The sequence below is a fragment of the Rhinopithecus roxellana genome, chromosome 7, assembly GCF_007565055.1.
Source record: "Rhinopithecus roxellana isolate Shanxi Qingling chromosome 7, ASM756505v1, whole genome shotgun sequence".
Taxonomy (NCBI): Eukaryota; Metazoa; Chordata; class Mammalia; order Primates; family Cercopithecidae; genus Rhinopithecus; species Rhinopithecus roxellana.
In genome coordinates, this window is record NC_044555.1 from 53,388,796 (window position 1) to 53,408,817 (window position 20,022).

At 38.3% G+C, this 20,022-nt stretch overlaps 1 protein-coding gene across 1 annotated transcript in view; it reads right to left on the reverse strand.

Annotated features, from left to right (window-relative positions):
- TEX11 (testis expressed 11) overlaps nucleotides 1-20,022 on the reverse strand; it is a 323,051-nt gene that overhangs the window by 44,064 nt on the left and 258,965 nt on the right. Inside the window, exons 21-23 of the mRNA XM_030933980.1 lie at nucleotides 17,322-17,392; nucleotides 15,766-15,882; nucleotides 5,832-5,904 (exon numbers count right to left, since the gene is read on the reverse strand). Coding sequence (XP_030789840.1) covers nucleotides 5,832-5,904; nucleotides 15,766-15,882; nucleotides 17,322-17,392 — 261 coding nt within the window. The remainder of the gene's footprint in view (nucleotides 1-5,831; nucleotides 5,905-15,765; nucleotides 15,883-17,321; nucleotides 17,393-20,022) is intronic.

A 20,022-nucleotide genomic window follows, 5' to 3' on the forward strand; every position in this document is an offset into this window, starting at 1 on the left:
CTGTAATCCCAGTTACTTGGGAGGCTGAGGCAGAAGAATCACTTGAACCAGGGAGGAGGAGGTTGTAGTGAGCCAAGGTTGTGCCATTGCACTCCAGCCTGGGCAAGAAGCAAAACTCCATCTCAAAACAAACAAACAAACAAACAAACAAGCAAACAAAAAAGAATAGTCTCTTCAACAAATGGTGTGGTGGCAACTGGATTTCCACAGGCAGAAGAATGAAGTTGGATGCCTACTACACCATTGAATACAAAAATGAACTCAAAATGGATCAATTACCCAAACATATGAGCTAAAACCATAAAACTCTTAGAAGAATATATAGGAAAAAATCTTCATGACTTTGGATTTGGCAATGGATTCTTTGACATGACACTGAAAGCACAAGCAACAAAAGAAAAGGTAGATAAACTGGACTTCATCAAAGTTAAAAACTTTTTTATATCAAAGGACATTATCAAGAAAGTGAAAAGAAAACATACAGGAGAAAATATCTGCAAATCATATACCTGATAAAGGTTTAATATACAAAATATATAAAGAAATCCTAAAACTCAACACCAAAAAGCAACCCAATTTTAAATATGGGCAAATAACTTGAATAGACAAGTCCTTTCCTTCCCTCAAAGATGAAATACAAATAACCAATAAGCACATGAAAAGATGCTCAACACTTTAGTCATCAGAGAAATACTAATCGAAACTATGAGATACTATTTCACCTACTAGAATAGCTATAATAATAAAAAATGGAAAACAACAAGTGTTGGCAAGGAGGTGGAGAAATTAAGATACATTTGCTGGTGGGAATGTAAAATGGCGAGAATGGACTAATACAGTAAATTGGTACCAGTAGAGTGAGGTACTGCTATCAAGATACCCAAAAATGTGGAAGTGACTTTGGAACTGGATAACAGGTAAGAAGTTGGAACACTTTGGAAGGTTTAGAAGACAGGAAGATCTGGGAAAGTTTGGAACTTCCTAGAGACTTGTTGAATGGTTTTGGCCAAAATGCTTACAGTGATATGAACAGTGAAGCCCAGGCTGACATAGTCTCACATGGAGATGAGGAACTTCTTGGGAACTGCAGCAAAGGTCACTCCTGCTATGCTTTAGCAAAGAGACTGGTGGCATTTTGCCTCTGTCCTAGAGATCTGTGGAACTATGAACTTGAGAGAGATGATCTGAAATTGGAACTTATGTTTAAAAGGGAAGCAGAACATAAAAGTTTGGAAAATTTTCAGCCTGATAATGCAACTGAAAAGAGAAACCCATTTTCTGGGGAGAAATTCAAGCTGGCTGGAGAAATTTGCATAAGTAGCGAGGAGCCCAATGTTAATCACAAAGACAATAGGGAAAATGTCTCCAGGGCACGTCCGAGACCTTCAAGGCAGCTCCTCCCATCACAGGTCTGGAGGCCTAGGAAGGAAAAATGGTTTCCTGGGCCAGGCCCAGGGCTTCTCTGCTTTGTGTAATCTTGGAACTGTGACTTTTAGCCGCATCCTAGCCATGGCTAAAAGGGGCCAACACACAGCTCAGGCCATTGCTTCAGAGGGTGCAAGCCCCAAGCCTTGGCGGCTTTCATGTGGTGTTGTGCCTGCAGGTGCACAGAAGTCAAGAATTGAGGTTTGGGAACTTCTACCTAGATTTCAGAGGATGTATGGAAACAAATGGGTGTCCATGGAGAAGTTTGCTGCAGGGGTGGCGTCCTCATGGAGGACCTCTGCTAGGGTAGTGAGGAAGGGAAATGTGGGGTTGGAGCCCCGACACAGAGTTCCCACTGGGGCACTGCCTAGTGGAGCTTTGAGAAGAGGGCCACCGTCCTCCAGATGCCAGAATGGTAGATCTACTGACAGCTTGCACTGTGCACCCAGAAAAGTCAAAGACACTCAATACCAGCCCTTGAAAGCAACCAAGAGGGAGGCTGTACCCTGCAAAGCCACAGGGGCGAAGCTGCCCAAGACCATGGGAACTCACCTCTTGCATCAGCATGACCTGGATGTGAGACATGGAGTCAAAGGAGATCATTTTGGAGCTTTAAGATTTGATGCCCTGCTGGATTTCAGATTTGCATGGGGCCTGTAGCCCCTCTGTTTTGGCCAATTTCTCCCATTTGGAATGGGTGTATTTACCCAATATCTGTACCCCCATTTTATCTAGGAAGTAACTAACTTGGTTTTGCTGTTACAGGCTCACAGGTGGAAGGGACTTGCCTTGTCTCAGATGAGACTTTGAACATGGACTTACGGGTTAACGCTGGAATGAATTAAGACTTTGGGGGACTGCTGGGAAGGCATGATTGGTTTTGAAATATGAAAGGCACATGAAATTTGGGAGGGTCCAGGGTGGAATGATATGGTCAGGCTTTGTGTCTCCACCCAGATCTCATCTTGAATTGTAATTCCCATAATTCCCATGTGTTAAGGGAGAGACTGGGTGAAGGTGACGGAATCACCAGGGCAGTTTCCCTCTTGCCCTTCTTGTGATAGTGAGTTCTCATGAGATCTGATGGTTTTATAAGGGGCTCTTCCCCTTCACTCGGCACTTCTCCTTCCCGTCACCTTGTAAAAAAGGTGCCTTGCTTCCCCTTCGCCTTCTGCCATGATTGTAAGTTTACTGAGGCCTCCCCAGCCATACTGAACTGTGAGTCAATTAAATCTATTTCCTTTATAAGTTACCTAGTCTCAGGTAGTTCTTTATAGCAGTATGAAAACGGACTAATACACCATATGATGGAATATAATTCAGCCTTAAAATGGGAGGGAATTTTGACACATGCTGTGACATGGACGAATCTTGAATACATTACACTAAGTGAAATAAGCCAGTTACAAAAGGACAAATATTGTATGATTCACTTAAAGGAAATATCTAGGGCTGGGCATGGTGGTTCACTCCTGTAATCCCAGCACTTAAGGAGGTCGAGGTGGGAGGATAGCTTGAGCCCAGGGTTCAAGGCTGCGGGGAGCTACACTCCATCCTAGGCAACAGACCAAAACTCCTACTCAAAAAAAAAAAAAAAAAAAAAAAAAAAGAAATATCTAGAATAGGTAAATTCATAGAGGCAGTAAGCATATGAGAGGTTACCAGGGGCTGGAGAAAGGGGGAATGGGGAAATTATTCTTTAATGGGTACAGAGTTTCTGTTCGGGATGATGAAAAAATTTGAAAATAGTGGTAACGGTTGTAAAACTGTACACTTAAAAATACTTAAAATAGCATATTTTATGTTATATATATTTTACCACAAAACTTTCATGAAATAATGTACTGTTTTCCAATAGGGAATTTTACTTTCCTTCATTCTGATATTAGTCACCTTAATTAACTACAGTCATTAAATCTCTGTAATGTATAGACAGTAAAAAAAAAAAAAAAAAAACTCTGAAGATTGCCTGAAGTCTATATATAGAATATATATATACACACATATATCTGTGTATAGTCTAGCTGTGTGTATATATAAAAATATGCTTAGACTATATATAATATGTATATATAGAGAGACCTTTATCTCTATCTCACTATATCTCTCTATCTACTCTATCTATAGTCTAGTTGTATTCCTAAAAAAGAAGAAATTCAGTTTTTTCGGTGGACAGTTAGCATTCTGATGTACTTTTTTATTTTTTAGGAAACAGTGTCTTGCTGTGTTGCCCAGGCTGGAGTGCAGTGGACAATCTAGGCTCATTGTAAACTCCACCTGCGGGGTTCAAGCGATTCTCGTGTCTCAGGCTCCCAAGTAGCTGGGATTACGGGCACACGCCACCATATTTGGTTAGTTTTTGTATTTTTAGTAGAGACAGGGTTTTGTCATGTTGGCAGGGTGGTCTTGAATTCCTGGCCTTATGTGATCCACCCACCTCAGCCTCCCAAAGTACTGGGATTACAGGCATAAGCCACTGCACTCAGCCCTGATATACTTGCTTAAAGAAAAATCACGGAGGCAATGAATTTCTCTCTGAGCACTGCTTTAGCACTTTAAATTCTAGTATGAGTTATTTTCATTACCATTAGATCCTAGGTATACTGTAGTTTGGGTTTTTAAAAAATGTACAGGTGGTAGGGTTTTTCAAAAAAATGATTCCGTTATTAATTTCTAGTTTTTGCATTGTGATCAGATGATGTTGTTTGTTTTATTTACATGTCTTAGAATTTATTCAGGCCCTCCTTGACACCAATTTTGTAAAACTTCAAAAGGCACATGAAAAGATGATATGTTTTCTGTTCTCAGGATACACAGTATATTTTCAGGCTACCTACAAAGTTTAATTCCATTAAATCTTCTATAATAAGTATTTTATTTAGGTTTTCTCTATCCTTACTTTTTGTTGTTTTTATTCATTTAAACGACTGTCACAGACTAAGAGAAGTAAATTAAATTTTATGTGTTTATGTTCTTCCTTATAATTCCTATAATTTGATACTCAAACTGTCAAAGACATAACACATAAGCAAAAACAAAGTGACAGACCAATAATTTCTAAATGTTGGAAAACAGAATTCATCAACATATTAAAATGATAACACACCATGACCAAATAGGGTTTATTCCAGGAATGAAATGATGACTTAATTTTATAAAATCTATTATTGTAACTCAGTATATTAATAGTTCAAAAGAGAAAAATATGATTATCTCCATAAAGTCTGAAAAAGCATGTAATTCAATTGAATATTCACTGATTTTAACAAATTCTGAAACAGGGACAGAAAAACACATTGTAAAAACTTCAGGTCTAAACCTAAAAGCCAATACCACATTTAATGAGGAAATAGTATCAAGATATTATATAACTTCCAAAGGTTTACTACTGTTTAGATTATTTATTTATTTATTTATTTTGAGACAGAGTTTCGCTCTTGTTGCCCAGGCCGGAATGCAATGGCGCAATCTCGGCTCACTGCAACCCCCGCCTCCTGAGTTCAAGTGATTCAAGGATGCCTCAGCCTCCTGAGCAGCTGGGATTACAGGCATGCGCCACCATGCCCGGCTAACTTTGTATTTTTGGTAGAGACGGGGTTTCTCCATGTTGGTCAGGCTGGCCTCGAACTCCTAACCTCAGGTGATCTGCCCACCTCGGCCTCCCAAAGTGCTGGGATTACAGACGTGAGCCACCACGCCCAGCCTATTTAGATAATTTTATAACAAAATATTAGCAGTATCTGATATCTTGATTGTGAAGACTAGCCTACATTTAGTCAAAGTTAAAGCTTGATTAAATTAGACATTAAATCTAGTGATCTAAGATTAATAATATGTTGAACAATAATAAAATATTTAATGCTATACTTTCATATAAAGCAAAGTAAAAAATATTCTTATTCTAAGTAGTGTGTTACGGAGTCAATACTGATATAGAGTGGGGAAAAAATCAGCTCTTAAGGAATCATTGGGGCTGGGAGTGGTGGCTCACACCTGTAATCCAGTACTTTAGGAGGCCGAGGTGGGCAGATCACTTGAGGTCAGGAGTTCGAGACCAGCCTCGCCAACACAGTGAAACCCTATCTCTACCAAAAAATACAAAAGTTTAGCCAGGCGTTGTGGTGCATGCTTGTATTCCCAGCTACTCAGGAGGCTGAGGTGGGAGAATTGCTTGAACCCAGAAGGCAGAGGTTGCAGTGAGCCGAGATCACATCACTGCACTCCAGCCTGAGTGACACAGTAAGACCCTGTCTCAAAAAAACAAAACAAAACAACAGAAAAAAAAAAACCATGTGACTGGTTATCAAGTACTGCAGTGGCACAAATTTCTGGTGACAAAAGACTTGTTTATTTAGATTCTAAGCTCCTATCAAACTGTGTTACCAAACTTCCAGTTCCTACTGTACCTGTTTGTTTCAGGAAATTCTGGATGTCATTGCATATCTGGATCTCCTCAAGTGCACGACTCAGGAACATGGTCTGTTTGGCAACAATGCAACAAGATAATTAGTCCCAACAAAAAAGAACTTTAAGCAAATTAATATAATCTCATATAATTTTCATCAAAAACAGGTAAAAATAAATTAATAGAAAAATGATAGTTTAAACTGAACATTTTGGAGTTTATATAGAAATATTAGCCTCTATTTGCACATTTCCTTATCGTTTCAGAAAAATGAGGATTAAATAAAAAATCTTGAGCATTATCAATTTCTTTAACAATCTAGAACAGAAGAGAAACACTTCTAGAATAGTCCTGTGAGGAGCTCCACGGATCCTCTCCTCAGCAAAGCAATCATCATAACTAGTGAAAATTAGAAAACATAATCATGTAAAGGCTCAGGAAATTGCCCTGAGGGTGTAGAGAAAATGAAGAAACATTTATTCCAGGAAATCTACTAAGTCTTAGTAAGAACAGTAAGAGCCTGTGACATTTAAGCCATGATTCACTCACCATCCGCCAGCTCAGTGTGATGTAAGCACTACTTTAGGTGGGTGTGGCCAAGAAGATAGGACTCTCTCTACCTCCAGTTTCTGGGCTAGGGATTCTCTGAAGGGCCAGACTGCTGGCACTTCTCATCCCCCCAGATATCTATTGTAGAAGCTCTATTATAAACAAGCACAACTCAGAAGCCTAGAACTCTCTTTCTCTACCCAGCCTCTACTTGTAAGGCAAAAGCTCTATCCCAGGCATTGCAAATTCAGGATCCTGGGTCTCAATCTCATCTCATCTCAGCTCTCATCTCAGCTGCCTATAGGATAGAGTGTCCACGCTGGGAGCAGCAAGTCAAGAATATCAGGGACTACAACTCTTGCCCACTCTTCCACTCATACAGTTGGACTGTCACTCTGACAGAAGTGGGCCACTGTCCCTGCCCCTAGCTCCAAAACAGTGGTTCAGTTTCTGCCCAGTAGGAGAGGCAGATCTATAGCACTCCCTATAGATCTATAGCACTCCCTAAAGGACATGACTTTAGTTGGAACAGAGCGTGGGGAAGTTCAAGTCTAAGGACACTGTAAAAAATCATGGAGATTTTGGTAGTGAGCAATTAAGAGGATATTGGTAGCTCAATGATATTAAGAAGAAAATAACAGACCAACTAGAAGTTTATAGAGAGAAGTATGTGAAGAGACAGTTAAGAAGATTTCTATTCCTTCAAAGGGGTCTTATTTTAATTGGAACAGGCTGTGGGGCAATTTATGCACAAGAGCACTTTAACACACACACACACACAAACACACACACACACACATGCACACACAGTAATCACCTAGCAATTAGTCAAGACTAACAGCTGCATGTGCTACCAATAGAAGAAGGTCATCTAGAAGCTTAAGAGGTCAGATCAGGAAAAGAGTAATAAAGAACCCTCCTAAAATCACTGTCATCCTTTACCAGAGGGAGGTGTAAGCAGTCTTTGCACAGCCTTCCAAGGAGTGACATCAGTTATGGGGAAAATAGACTTTGCTATTTCCCTATAGCTAATTCACTAAACAAATAAAGAAGTAAACACTGACCTCCACAAACCCCATGGGGAGATCAGTACCCAAAGATACTACAACATATTGTCTAAAACGTCCAGTTTTCAACAGAAAATTACAAGATATGCAAAGAGACAGGAAAGTGTGACCTCTACATAGGAAAAAACAGGTAACAGGAACTGATTTTGAAAAGGCCCAGATGTTAAACTTAATAGACACGGAATTCAAAGCAGCTATTTTAAATATGTTCAAATAACTAAATGAAACCACACTTAAAGAAGGAAGGTATGATAAAAAAAAATGTTCATCAAAAATGAATCTCAATAAAAGGATAAAAATTATAAAAATCAGACAGAAATTCTGGAGTTGAAAACTACAATAAATGAAATTTTAAAACTCACTAGAGGGTATCAACATTAGGTTTGACTTAGCAGAGGAAGCAATCAGCAAACATGAAGATAGATTAGTAGAGATTATGAAATATGAGAGCAGAATGAAAAAGAAAAAAATAAACCAAGCCTCAGCAAAACATGGGACACCATTAGGCACACCAACATACCCATAATGGGATTACCAAAAGGAGAGAAAAAGAGAAAAAATATTTCAAACAAATGGCTGAAAATTCCCCAATTTTGATGAAAAACAATAATCTACACACTCAAGAAGCCCAAAAAACTCTAGGTGGGATCAAGAAACACAAAGATATCCAACCCAGATACATTATAAAATGGTAAAAGACAAAGAAAAATTTGAAAGTAGCAAGAGAAACATGACTCGCCACATATAAGGGTGATTAAGATTAATAGCTGATTTCTCATTAAAAACAATAAAGGCCAGAAGGCAGTGGGACAACATATCCAAAGTGATCAAACAAAAATAAAAATCTACTAATAATCTAATACCTAGCAAAACTATTATTCAGAGAAGGTGAAATAAAGATGTCCCTGGATAAACAAGAGCTTAGAGAATTCATTGCTAAGAGACAGTCTTTCAGGTTGAAAAGCAAGTAATGCCAGACAGTAATTTGAATCCAGATGAAAAAACAAAGAGCACTGGTAACATTAATTATATAATTATAAAAGATAGTATTAATATAAATGTATATTTCTTCTTCTCTTGTTTTTTTTAAAAATATATATATAGACATATATGTGAATATGTATTTGTATTGTTGGGCCTCTGACATATAGAAATGAATATGTATTTGACAATAAAAAAGCTGTTTTGGAGTAAGAAAATGAGACTGATATGGTTTGGCCGTGTAGCCACACAAACCTCATCTTGAATTGTAGTTCCCATAATCCTCATGTGTGGTGGGAGGGACTAGGAGGGAGATAATTGAATCATGGGGGCAGTTTTCCCCATGCTATTCTCGTGATAGTAAATTCTCAAAAGATCTGATGGTTCTGCAAGGGGCTTCCCACTTCACTCGGCTTTCATTCTCTTTCCTGCTACCCTGTGAAGAGGTGCCTTCCACCATGATTCTAAGTTTCCTGGGGCCTCCCCAGCCATGTGGAACTATGAGTCAATTAAACCTCTTTCCTTTATAAATTACCCAGTCTCAGGTATTTCTTCATAGTGTGTGAGAGAACAGACTAATCCAGAGACCATACAGTAACTCTAATCTACAGGAAAAAATGAGGAAAAGCATAAAAGGTAAGTAACATGTTTAATATAAGAAACCATAATATATACTTTCTTCTCTAAGTTTCTATTTTCTTTTGAGACGGAGTTTTGCTCTTGTTGCCCGGGCTGGAGTGCAATGGCACAATCTCGGCTCACTGCAACCTCCGCCTGCCAGATTCAAGTGATTCTCCTGCCTTAGCCTCCTGAGTAACTGGGATTATAGGCACCTGCCACCATGCCCAGCTAATTTTTTTGTGTATATTTAGTAGAGATGGGGTTTCACCATGTTGGCCAGGCTGATTTTGAACTCCTGACCTCAAGTGATCTGCCCACCTCGGCCTCCCAAAGTGCTAGGATTACAGGTGTGAGCTACCACGCCCAGCCTCTTCTCTGAGTTTCTTTAAAATACTTAAAATTCTATAAAGTGATACTATAAGATGCATTGTTGTGTTTGGAGCATATATAGATGTAATATGTATAACAACATAGCATTAAAAAAGAGGAGAGAACACAGCTAATAGGAATAGCATTGCTATATCTCACTGAAATTGGGTTTATAATCTGATGTAGATTCTGATAAATTAAGATCTATATTGTAAGCCCCAGAGTGACCACTAAGAAAATAACTCAAATATTGTGTAAAACTCATTAAAAGAACAAAAATGTTACATTAGAAAACATTCACTTAATGCAAAAGAAAAGAGTAAAGGTTCAGAAAATCAGGAATAAAAAATACATGAGATATATAGAAATGGAAAGGTAAAGTGGCAGAAGTAAATTCAACTAAGGGAAGAGACCACCCCTCATATTGTCTGATGCCCAATTTCTGCCTCCAAAGAAAGAAGAAGTAAAAACTAAAAGGCAGAAATGAAATCCACAGGCAGACAGCCCAGCACCGCACCCTGGGCCTGGTAGTTAAAGATTGACTCCTGACCTAATCTGTTATGTTATTTATAGATTACAGACATTGTATAGAAATGCACGGTGAAAATCCCTATCTTGTTTTGTTCCAATCTAATTACCGGTGCATGCAGCCCCCAGTCATGTACTCCCTGCTTGCTCAATCAATCACAACCCTCTCACACGCACCCCCTTAGAGTTGTGAGCCCTTAAAAGGGACAGGAATTGCTCACTTGGGGGGCTCAGCTCTTGAGACAGAAGTCTTGCTGATGCCTCTGGCCGAATAAACCCCTTCCTTCTTTAACTCAGTGTCTGAGGAGTTTTGTCTGCGGTTCGTCCTGCTACACAACCATAAAAACACTAACATTAAATGTGACTGCATTAAACAACCCAATAAAAGGCAAAGATTATCATATTGAAACAAAGATGATCCAACTATGTTCTGTCTACAAGAAACACATATTAGGTTCAAAGACAAATAAATAGGTTGATCATGAAAGGATAGAAAAAGTTATGTTATGGAAACATTGACCATAAGAATGTTAGGGTAACACTACTAATATCAGACAAAAATAGACTCTAAAACAAACAAACAAAAATTACTAGGGACAAAGAAGAAAATTTTATAATGTTAAAAGGGCCAATCCATTGGAAATATATAGCAATTATAAATATATATAACCTAACAACAGAGCCCCAAAAATATAAAGCAAAACTGGGTAGAATTGAAGAAAGAAATAAACAATTCAACTTTTATTAGCTGGAGACTTCAATATCCCACTTCAAGTAATGAATAGAATAAGTAGGCAGAAAACCATCAAGGATATAGAACACTTGAACAACACTATTAATCTACGAGACCTACTAGCCATAAAACATTTCACTAACCCAAGTATAACGTACATTCTTCTCAAGCACGCATGCATGGCACTTTCTCTAGTATAGCTCACATGCGAGGCCATAACACAAACTTCAAATAAATTTAAAATAATTGAAGTCACAAAGTATGTACTCTGACCACAGTGGAATAAAATTAAAAACCAGCAAGAGAAGACAATTTGGGAAATTCACAAATACGTGAAAATTAAACAACAGATTCCTAAATAATAAATGGGTTAAATAAGAAAACACAATGAAAATTAGAAAATATTTTGAGATGAATGAAAAAAATACAACATACCAAAATTTATGGGATGCAGTTAATGCAGTCCCTAAAGGGAAATTTATAGCTGCAAAAGTTGATATTAAAATAAAAAATATCTCAAATCAGTAACTCCAAGTTTTACCTTAAGAAGCTGTAAAAACAAAAGCAAATTGAACTGGAAGTAAGCAGAAGGAAGATTTCAGTGGGAATTAATGAAATAGAGACTAGAAATGCAATAGAAAAAATGAAACCAAAAGTTGGTTCTCAAAAAGAGCAAAATTGATACACTTTTGTCTATACTGACCAAGAACAAAAAGAGAGAAGACACAAATAACTAAAATTAGGAATAAAAGAGGAGGTATCACTACTGACCTTACAAAAATAAAGAGGACTATAAGGGAATACTATGAACAACTGTAAACCAACAAATTCAATAACTTAGATGTAATGGATAAATTTCTAGAAAGATAAAATACTAAAACTGACTCAAGAGGAAACACAAAATCTGAATAGACTACAAAAAGTAGTGAAAAATTTATAATCTGAAAACCACAAAACATTGTTGAAAGAAGTGAAAAACCTAAATAAATGGAAAGATATTCCATGTTCATGAATCAGAGGCTTTAATATTCTCCCTAAACTGATCTACAGTTTCAATGCAACCCCTATCAAAATCACAGCTTACTTTTTTGCAGAAATCAACAAGTTGGTCCTAATGGACATTCCAGGGACCTAGAATAGCCAGAACAATCTTTAAAAAGAAGAACAAAGAGGGAGGACTAACACCTTCCTATTTCAAAACTGACTACATAAAGCTATAATTATCAAGGCAATGTGGTATTGCCCCAAGGATAGACATAGATGTCAATGGAATAGAATTGAGAATAAACCTTCTCATTGATGGTCAAGTGATTTTCAACAATGGTATGAAGATAATTCAATGGGAAAAAAAATTGTCCTCAACAAATAGTACTAGGACAAACGGATATTCACATGCAAAACAATAAAGTTGGACCCCTATCTCATACCATACACAAAAATTAACTCAAAATGGATCATAGACCTACATGTAAGAGCTGAAAATATAAAAAATCTTAGAAGAAAACATCGAGGTAAACCTTCATGACTTTGGATTACAAAATGGTCTCAGATATTATAACAAAATAAATAAAATGGATATCATAAAAATAAAAAATGTATTTCAAAGGGCACTAGCAAGAAATGGAAAAGACAAACCACAGAATAGGAGAAAATAATTGCAAATCATGTATTTGATAAGAGTATAGTATAAAGAATATATAAGGAATTATTACAACTCAGTGGTAAAAAGACAAATAGGCTAATTTAAAATGAGCATGAAGCACTTTGGGAGGCCGAGGTGGGTGGATCACTTGAGGTAAGGAGTTTGAGACCAACCTGGCCAACATGGCAAAACCCTGTCTCTACAAAAATACAAAAATTAGCTGGGCACAGTGGCATGTGGCTGTAGTCCCAGCTACTCGGGAGGCTGAGGCAGGACAATCACTTGAACCTGGGAGGCAGAGGTTGCAGTGAGCTGAGATTGTGCCACTGCACTCCAGCCTGGGTGACAGAACAAGACTCCATCTCTAAATAAATAAATAAATGCAAAGAGATTTCAATAGATATTTTCCAAACAAGATATACAAATGGCCAATAAACACATGAAATGATTCTCAACATCATTAGTCACCACAGAAATGCACATCAAAACCACAATGAGGTATCAATTTATACTCACTAGGATGGCTATAATTAAAAAGATATAATAACAAGTGGTGGCAAGGAGGTGGAGAAATTGGAATCCTAATTCAGTCCTGGTGGGAATGTAAAATGGTGCAGATGCTTTGAAAAACTCCAGCATTCCTCAAATGATGAAACAGAGTTACTGTGTGACCCAGTAATACCACTCCTAGTATATTTCATATTGAAAGAAATGAAAACATATTTCCAGGCAAAAATTTGTACATAAATGTTCATCATGGCATTATTCACAAGAGCTGAAAATTAGAAACAACCCAAAAGTCCATCAATGGATGAATGGATTTTCAAAATGTGATATATTTGGCTGGGCGCGGTGGCTCACGCCTGTAATCCCAGCACTTTGGGAGGCCGAGGCAGGCGGATCACGAGGTCAGGAGATCGAGACCATCCTGGCTAACACAGTGAAACCCCGTCTCTACTGAAAATACAAAAAATTAGCTGGGCGCGGTGGTGGGCGCCTGTAGTCCCAGCTACTCAGGAGGCTGAGGCAGGAGAATGGCGTGAACCCGGGGGGTGGAGCTTGCAGTGAGCCGAGATCGCGCCACTGCACCCCAGCCTGGGTGACAGAGCGAGACTCCGTCTCAAAAAAAAAAAAAAAAAAAAAAAGCGATATATTTATACAACAGAATATAATTCAGCCATAAAAGGAAATGAAACACTGATATATGCTACAACACGAAGAACCTTGAAAATGTTATTTAGGCATTTATAAAAGGAGCCAGTCAGAAAAGAGTACAGAACAAAAAACATTTGACATTTGTATAAAATATGATGATGATGACATTTATATGAAATATCTGTAACAGGCAAGTCTATACAGACAGAAAGTAGATAGTTGCTTAGTACTGGTGGCAGGCAATGAGAAGTGACTGCTAAATGGATAAGGGGTTTCTTTTTAGGGTGATAAAATGTTCTAAAATTAGATTGCATCAATAGTCGCACAATTCTGAGAATATTCTAAAAACCAATAGATTGTATACCTAAGTGGGTGAACTGTAAGGTATGTGAATTATGCCTCAATAAGTCTGTTAAAATACAATCAAGGATAGGGATCAGGACACTTTTTGTATAAAAGGCCAGACTGTAAATATTTTAGGCTTTCCTAGCCATATACACTCTCTTTTACATATTTTTCTTTATTTTCAACTACATCCCCCAGGGGCCTGATTTGGCCAGTTGGCAGTAGTTTACCCACTCCTGCTCTAGGAAAAGATGTGGTTTCTTGACAAATTACAATTACTATATGTTTTTACCTATCCCTCACTTTCCCCTAACTCATACTCAGAAGGGTAGAGGCAATGTTGATAAAACTATGCAGTCCATTTATATTCCTTCATCAGTTACTTATTTGGAAATATTCCCATTTATGAAGGTTTAGAGAACAGGGAGCAGATGTATACAACAGAAATCAACAAGTATTCTTTAGAGAGACAGAGTACCACGGTCTGATTCATAGGGACCACACTTAGATGATAAAAGGCAGAAGTGCATCTTCAATTATCTAAATAGACATCCTTTCAAAAGGAAAAAAGATTATAGAAAGGTTACTAGATTAGAAAGTTCTGAGGAAACACAGAGGTGTACATGAGAAAGAACACAGAATAAAAAAGAATGGTAGTTAGAAACAAACAAAATGATTGTACTTAAGAGTTTGTGAAATTTCCCTCACATCAATTTGATCTCTTTTCACTAAGATAAAAAATTAAACTCAGGATTACCAACCAAAAAGGAAAAACTTTTAGAAATTGAAAAGCACTATATAAAAATAAGATGTTATTACTATTTTTTAGTAAAGCAAAAGTCCCTATTGAGAATTAAATTACATTTACCTTTGTCTGTTAAGTAGAATTTTTGTTTGTTTATTTTGCTTTGGGGCGGGTAGAGTCTTTTCCCATCTTCTTTTAAAATAAAAACACTTCTCAAAAGAGGGCCTCCTCTATTCCTTAGAGGCAAGGACTTTGGCTTCTTTATCTCTGTATCCCCAGTACCTAGAAAAGTATCTGGTGTGCCAATGTTTTTTGATCTGCACTCAATAATGGAAGGGAAAAGAAGCAAAATAGTTGGCATAGATCTGGTGAGAGTTTGTTCCAGATCCAAAGAACAATATGAAATAAGAGATTAGCAGGAGGAAGAGAATAAACAGCAAGGGGTTTATATCTCTTGGAGAGGAGAGAAGGTGACAAGTATGGGAAATTAGGAAGTTTTCTTTGTCCAGGTAAGAGAAACCAAGCAGAGCGATCTAGATCTTAAAAATCATACAAAAATGCTATTGATCTGATTTAGAGACAATTTTCTTAGATTGAAAGAAGAAAGGTAAACAGCTAAAAGCAAACCAATAATCTGGTGTGTGGGAGATGGTGATATTGATAGCTCCTAAAAGGGGTAACATTTAAGAATCTGATAGGGGAATTCAGGCAAAGGTAAGGAATTCTGTCTTGTAGAAATTAAGGTAATGAGATATTTAAGAATGTGGGAAAAAGAAAGCAAATGCAATTGAGAGAAGAAAAACAAGATAAGTAATAATTTCAGATGGCTATCAAAGCTATGGAAATAGATGAGTTCTTCCTTAGAACATGTGATAAGAAACAAAAGTGGAGTCCAAACCCGTATATAATCACAGGCAGACAATAAAGATAAAAGATATTTAAAAACATTTTTGGAAAGAGTGGTCCATAGGAAGGGGAATTTTAAAAGAAGAGATATCTAATCTTCTTAAAAGAAGAGGCTATGCCAAAAGTAACCTTTGCTTAGGAAGGAATTAGCCATTACAAACTTTTGAAATCAAGATGATGCTGGAGTGGAGAAAAGGATTCTCTAAAGAGAATCAAAAAGAACTGCATCGGGGAAGGCAAACATACCAAATAGCACACTGAACTCTTGTCTTTTCTTTGAAGGTTGCACATTACCTGTTCAAAAGCTGTTGAAGCTTGTCTGCCTTGCTCTATATCAACTGCAGCTGCCATCAATAAACATGTTTTCCGTGCAATCAGAATTACTTGATCAGAAGGACAAAACTGGGACATCTGATAAGAAGTAACCAGAACATCAATGAATAGTGAGAATTCTGCCAGGTGAACACAAACAATCGGAATGAAAATCAGCAACTTCCTGTTTGAATGAGAAAATTCAGCTGGAAAAGCACATGTCACCATAGAAATGATATAAATTATAATACTGATTTATGCTTTCAATTTTATATTATTTTCCATTGTTTTTAGTACCTTCCTAGAGATAAAAAGCTTCATTTCTTCATAGTATTCCTATCTTTTCCAGTGACAAGTAGTATCATTTGCCCTTGTATTTCTATCTAGTGATTTACTTCTTGGTTTATGTTGTAATTTCTAAGTGATTTTTCCCCTGGCAAATAGATTTCCCCCTTTGTATTGAATAGAGCCAAAATTAGTATGTATATTGTCATGGTTGAAAGAGGCATTGGCAAATCTTGACAGGCATTAGGCATGACCTCACCATTAACATTATCTAGTTTTAGGAAAAACTCCCAGCTACTACAATAAAACTCTAGGCCATTTGGATTCTTACACGCCAATCCTACAAGTCCCATCACAAATGCCAAAACTAAAACCAATTTATTTCACTTAATTAAAATGGCAGTTATGCCTAAACTTGCAAAGACTATTTCTTAATCTCCCCAAATATTCAGTGATCATAATTATCATTGTTATTAAATTAATAGCATTTTAAGACACCCAATCTCTTTAGGTCTTTGATTACTCTTATGTGAGATGAAGGAGTTGTGCTAGATTGTCTTTATAGTTCTTTCTAGCTCTAAAATTCTTAACATTTAATTGATCTCAACATATCATACCGTGTATTCCTGAATGTGTATGAAGGATATTCTTTAGCCCTTCTCCTTTTATCCTCCTGTCAATACTTGGTCCTCTTTCTGGCATTTAACCTCTACCTTGGAGGCCAACGACTATTTAAAAATGCTTATAATTAAATAACAAACTCACAAATCACTACACTCAGGACCTGCTATAGGAAAGTTATAAAGGAGGCCTAAGTTTCTTATCTCTTTCTTCAGCCCCTGCTGTCCCCAGATACTTATTCTATGTTCTTGTAGACTTATTTCCATAACTCTTCATAATGTGTTGGTAATTAACAACTACTTAGAGTATTCCCCTCCTAAAGATATTGACATTTTAATATAGGACTTTGGGAGGCTGAGATTCCTTCAAAGTCAAAGAAATAAGTCTTAAATGGTAGAACTTTAGCCTCCCTGATGAATGTTTCTGATATTTTGGTATAGAGAGATATGCCCCGCGTTCTTACGCTATACCCTATAAGGAACAAATTCTTCTTAGGTCATTCCCACTTACATATATATTAAAAGTTCCTAGATCAAGAGACAATCCTAGTCTATATTTAGCCCTTTACTATAGCCATAGTGGTTATAGCTTGTTGTGGTCCATACATGAGACACTTATTAAAAGAAACTTACCTTATAAGAAAGTAGGAAAAACTCTCTCATTGTCACTGGATCTTTGTCACATTGCACAGCCAAGTTCCAAGCTGGAAATTAACACGAAATAATATAATAATATGAAATTAAGAAAATCTACCATTTAGTCTGTACCATTACAATTTCTGATACTTACGCCTTTGATATTAATATACCAGTAAGGGGGGGGCGGAGCAAGATGGCCGAATAGGAACAGCTCCAGTCTCCAACTCCCAGCGCGAGCGACACAGAAGACCGGTGATTTCTACATTTTCAACTGAGGTGCTGGGGTAATCTCACTGGGGAGTGCCGGACAACTGGTGCTGGTCAGCTGCTGCAGCCTGACCAGTGAGAGCTGAAGCAGGGCAAGGCATTGCCTCACCTGGGAAGCGCAAGGGGGAAGGGAATCCCTTTTCCTAGCCAGGGGAACTGAGACACACAACACCTGGAAAATCAGGTAATTCCCACCCCAATACTGCGCTTTAAGCAAATGGGCACACCAGGAGATTATACCCACACCTGGCCGGGAGGGTCCCACGGCCACGGAGCCTCCCTCATTGCTAGCACAGCAGTTTGCGATCTAACCGAAACGGCAGCAGCGAGGCTGGGGGAGGGGCGCCCACCATTGCTGAGGCTTAAGTAGGTAAACAAAGCCACTGGGAAGCTCGAACTGGGTGGAGCCCACAGCAGCTCAAGGAAACCTGCCTGTCTCTGTAGACTCCACCTCTGGGGACAGGGCACAGCTAAACAACAAAAGGGGAAGCAGCAGAAGCCTGTGCAGATGCAAACAACTCTGTCTGAGAGCTTTGAAGAGAGCAGTGGATCTCCCAACATGGAGGTTGAGATCTGAGAACGGACAGACTGCCTGCTCAAGTGGGTCCCTGACCCCTGAGTAGCCTAACTGGGAGACATCCCCCACTAGGGGCAGTCTGACACCCCACACCTCACAGGGTGGAGTACACCCCTGAGAGGAAGCTTCCAAAGTAAGAATCAGACAGGTACACTCGCTGTTCAGCAATATTCTATCTTCTGCAACCTCTGCTGCTGATACCCAGGCAAACAGGGTCTGGAGTGGACCTCAAGCAATCTCCAACAGACCTACAGCTGAGGGTCCTGACTATTAGAAGGAAAACTATCAAACAGGAAGGACACCTATACCAAAACCCCATCAGTACGTCACCATCATCAAAGACCAGAGGCAGATAAAACCACGAAGATGGGGAAGAAGCAGGGCAGAAAAGCTGGAAATTCAAGAAATAAGAGCATATCTCCCCCTGCAAAGGAGCACAGCTCATCGCCAGCAACGGATCAAAGCTGGTCAGAGAATGACTTTGACGAAATGAGAGAAGAAGGCTTCAGTCCATCAAACTTCTCAGAGCTAAAGGAGGAATTACGTACCCAGCGCAAAGAAACTAAAAATCTTGAAAAAAGAGTGGAAAAATTGATAGCTAGAATAATTAATGCAGAGAAGGTCATAAATGAAATGAGAGAGATGAAAACCATGACACGAGAAATACGTGACAAATCCACAAGCTTCAGTAACCGACTCGATCAACTGGAAGAAAGAGTATCAGCGATTGAGGATCAAATGAATGAAATGAAGAGAGAAGAGAAACCAAAAGAAAAAAGAAGAAAAAGAAATGAACAAAGCCTGCAAGAAGTATGGGATTACGTAAAAAGACCAAATCTACATCTGATTGGGGTGCCTGAAAGTGAGGGGGAAAATGGAACCAAGTTGGAAAACGCTCTTCAGGATATCATCCAGGAGAACTTCCCCAACCTAGTAGGGCAGGCCAACATTCAAATTCAGGAAATACAGAGAACACCACAAAGATACTCCTCGAGAAGAGCAACTCCAAGACACATAATTGCCAGATTCACCAAAGTTGAAATGAAGGAAAAAATCTTAAGGGCAGCCAGAGAGAAAGGTCGGGTCACCCACAAAGGGAAGCTCATCAGACTAACAGCAGACCTCTCAGCAGAAACTCTACAAGCCAGAAGAGTGGGGGCCAATATTCAACGTTCTTAAAGAAAAGAATTTTAAACCCAGAATTTCATATCCAGCCAAACTAAGTTTCATAAGTGAAGGAGAAATAAAATCCTTTACAGATAAGCAAATGCTTAGAGATTTTGTCACCACCAGGCCTGCCTTACAAGAGACCCTGAAGGAAGCCCTAAACATGGAAAGGAACAACTGGTACCAGCCATCGCAAAAACATGCCAAAATGTAAAGACCATCGAGGCTAGGAAGAAACTGCATCAACTAACGAGCAAAATAACCAGTTAATATCATAATGGCAGGATCAAGTTCACACATAACAATATTAACCTTAAATGTTAATGAACTAAATGCTCCAATTAAAAGACACAGACTGGCAAACTGGATAAAGAGGCAAGATCCATCAGTCTGCTGTATTCAGGAGACCCATCTCACATGCAGAGACATACATAGGCTCAAAATAAAGGGATGGAGGAAGATCTACCAAGCAAATGGAGAACAAAAAAAAGCAGGGGTTGCAATCCTAGTCTCTGATAAAATAGACTTTAAACCATCAAAGATCAAAAGAGACAAAGAAGGCCATTACATAATGGTAAAGGGATCAATTCAACAGGAAGAGCTAACTCTCCTAAATATATATGCACCCAATACAGGAGCACCCAGATTCATAAAGCAAGTCCTTAGGGACTTACAAAGAGACTT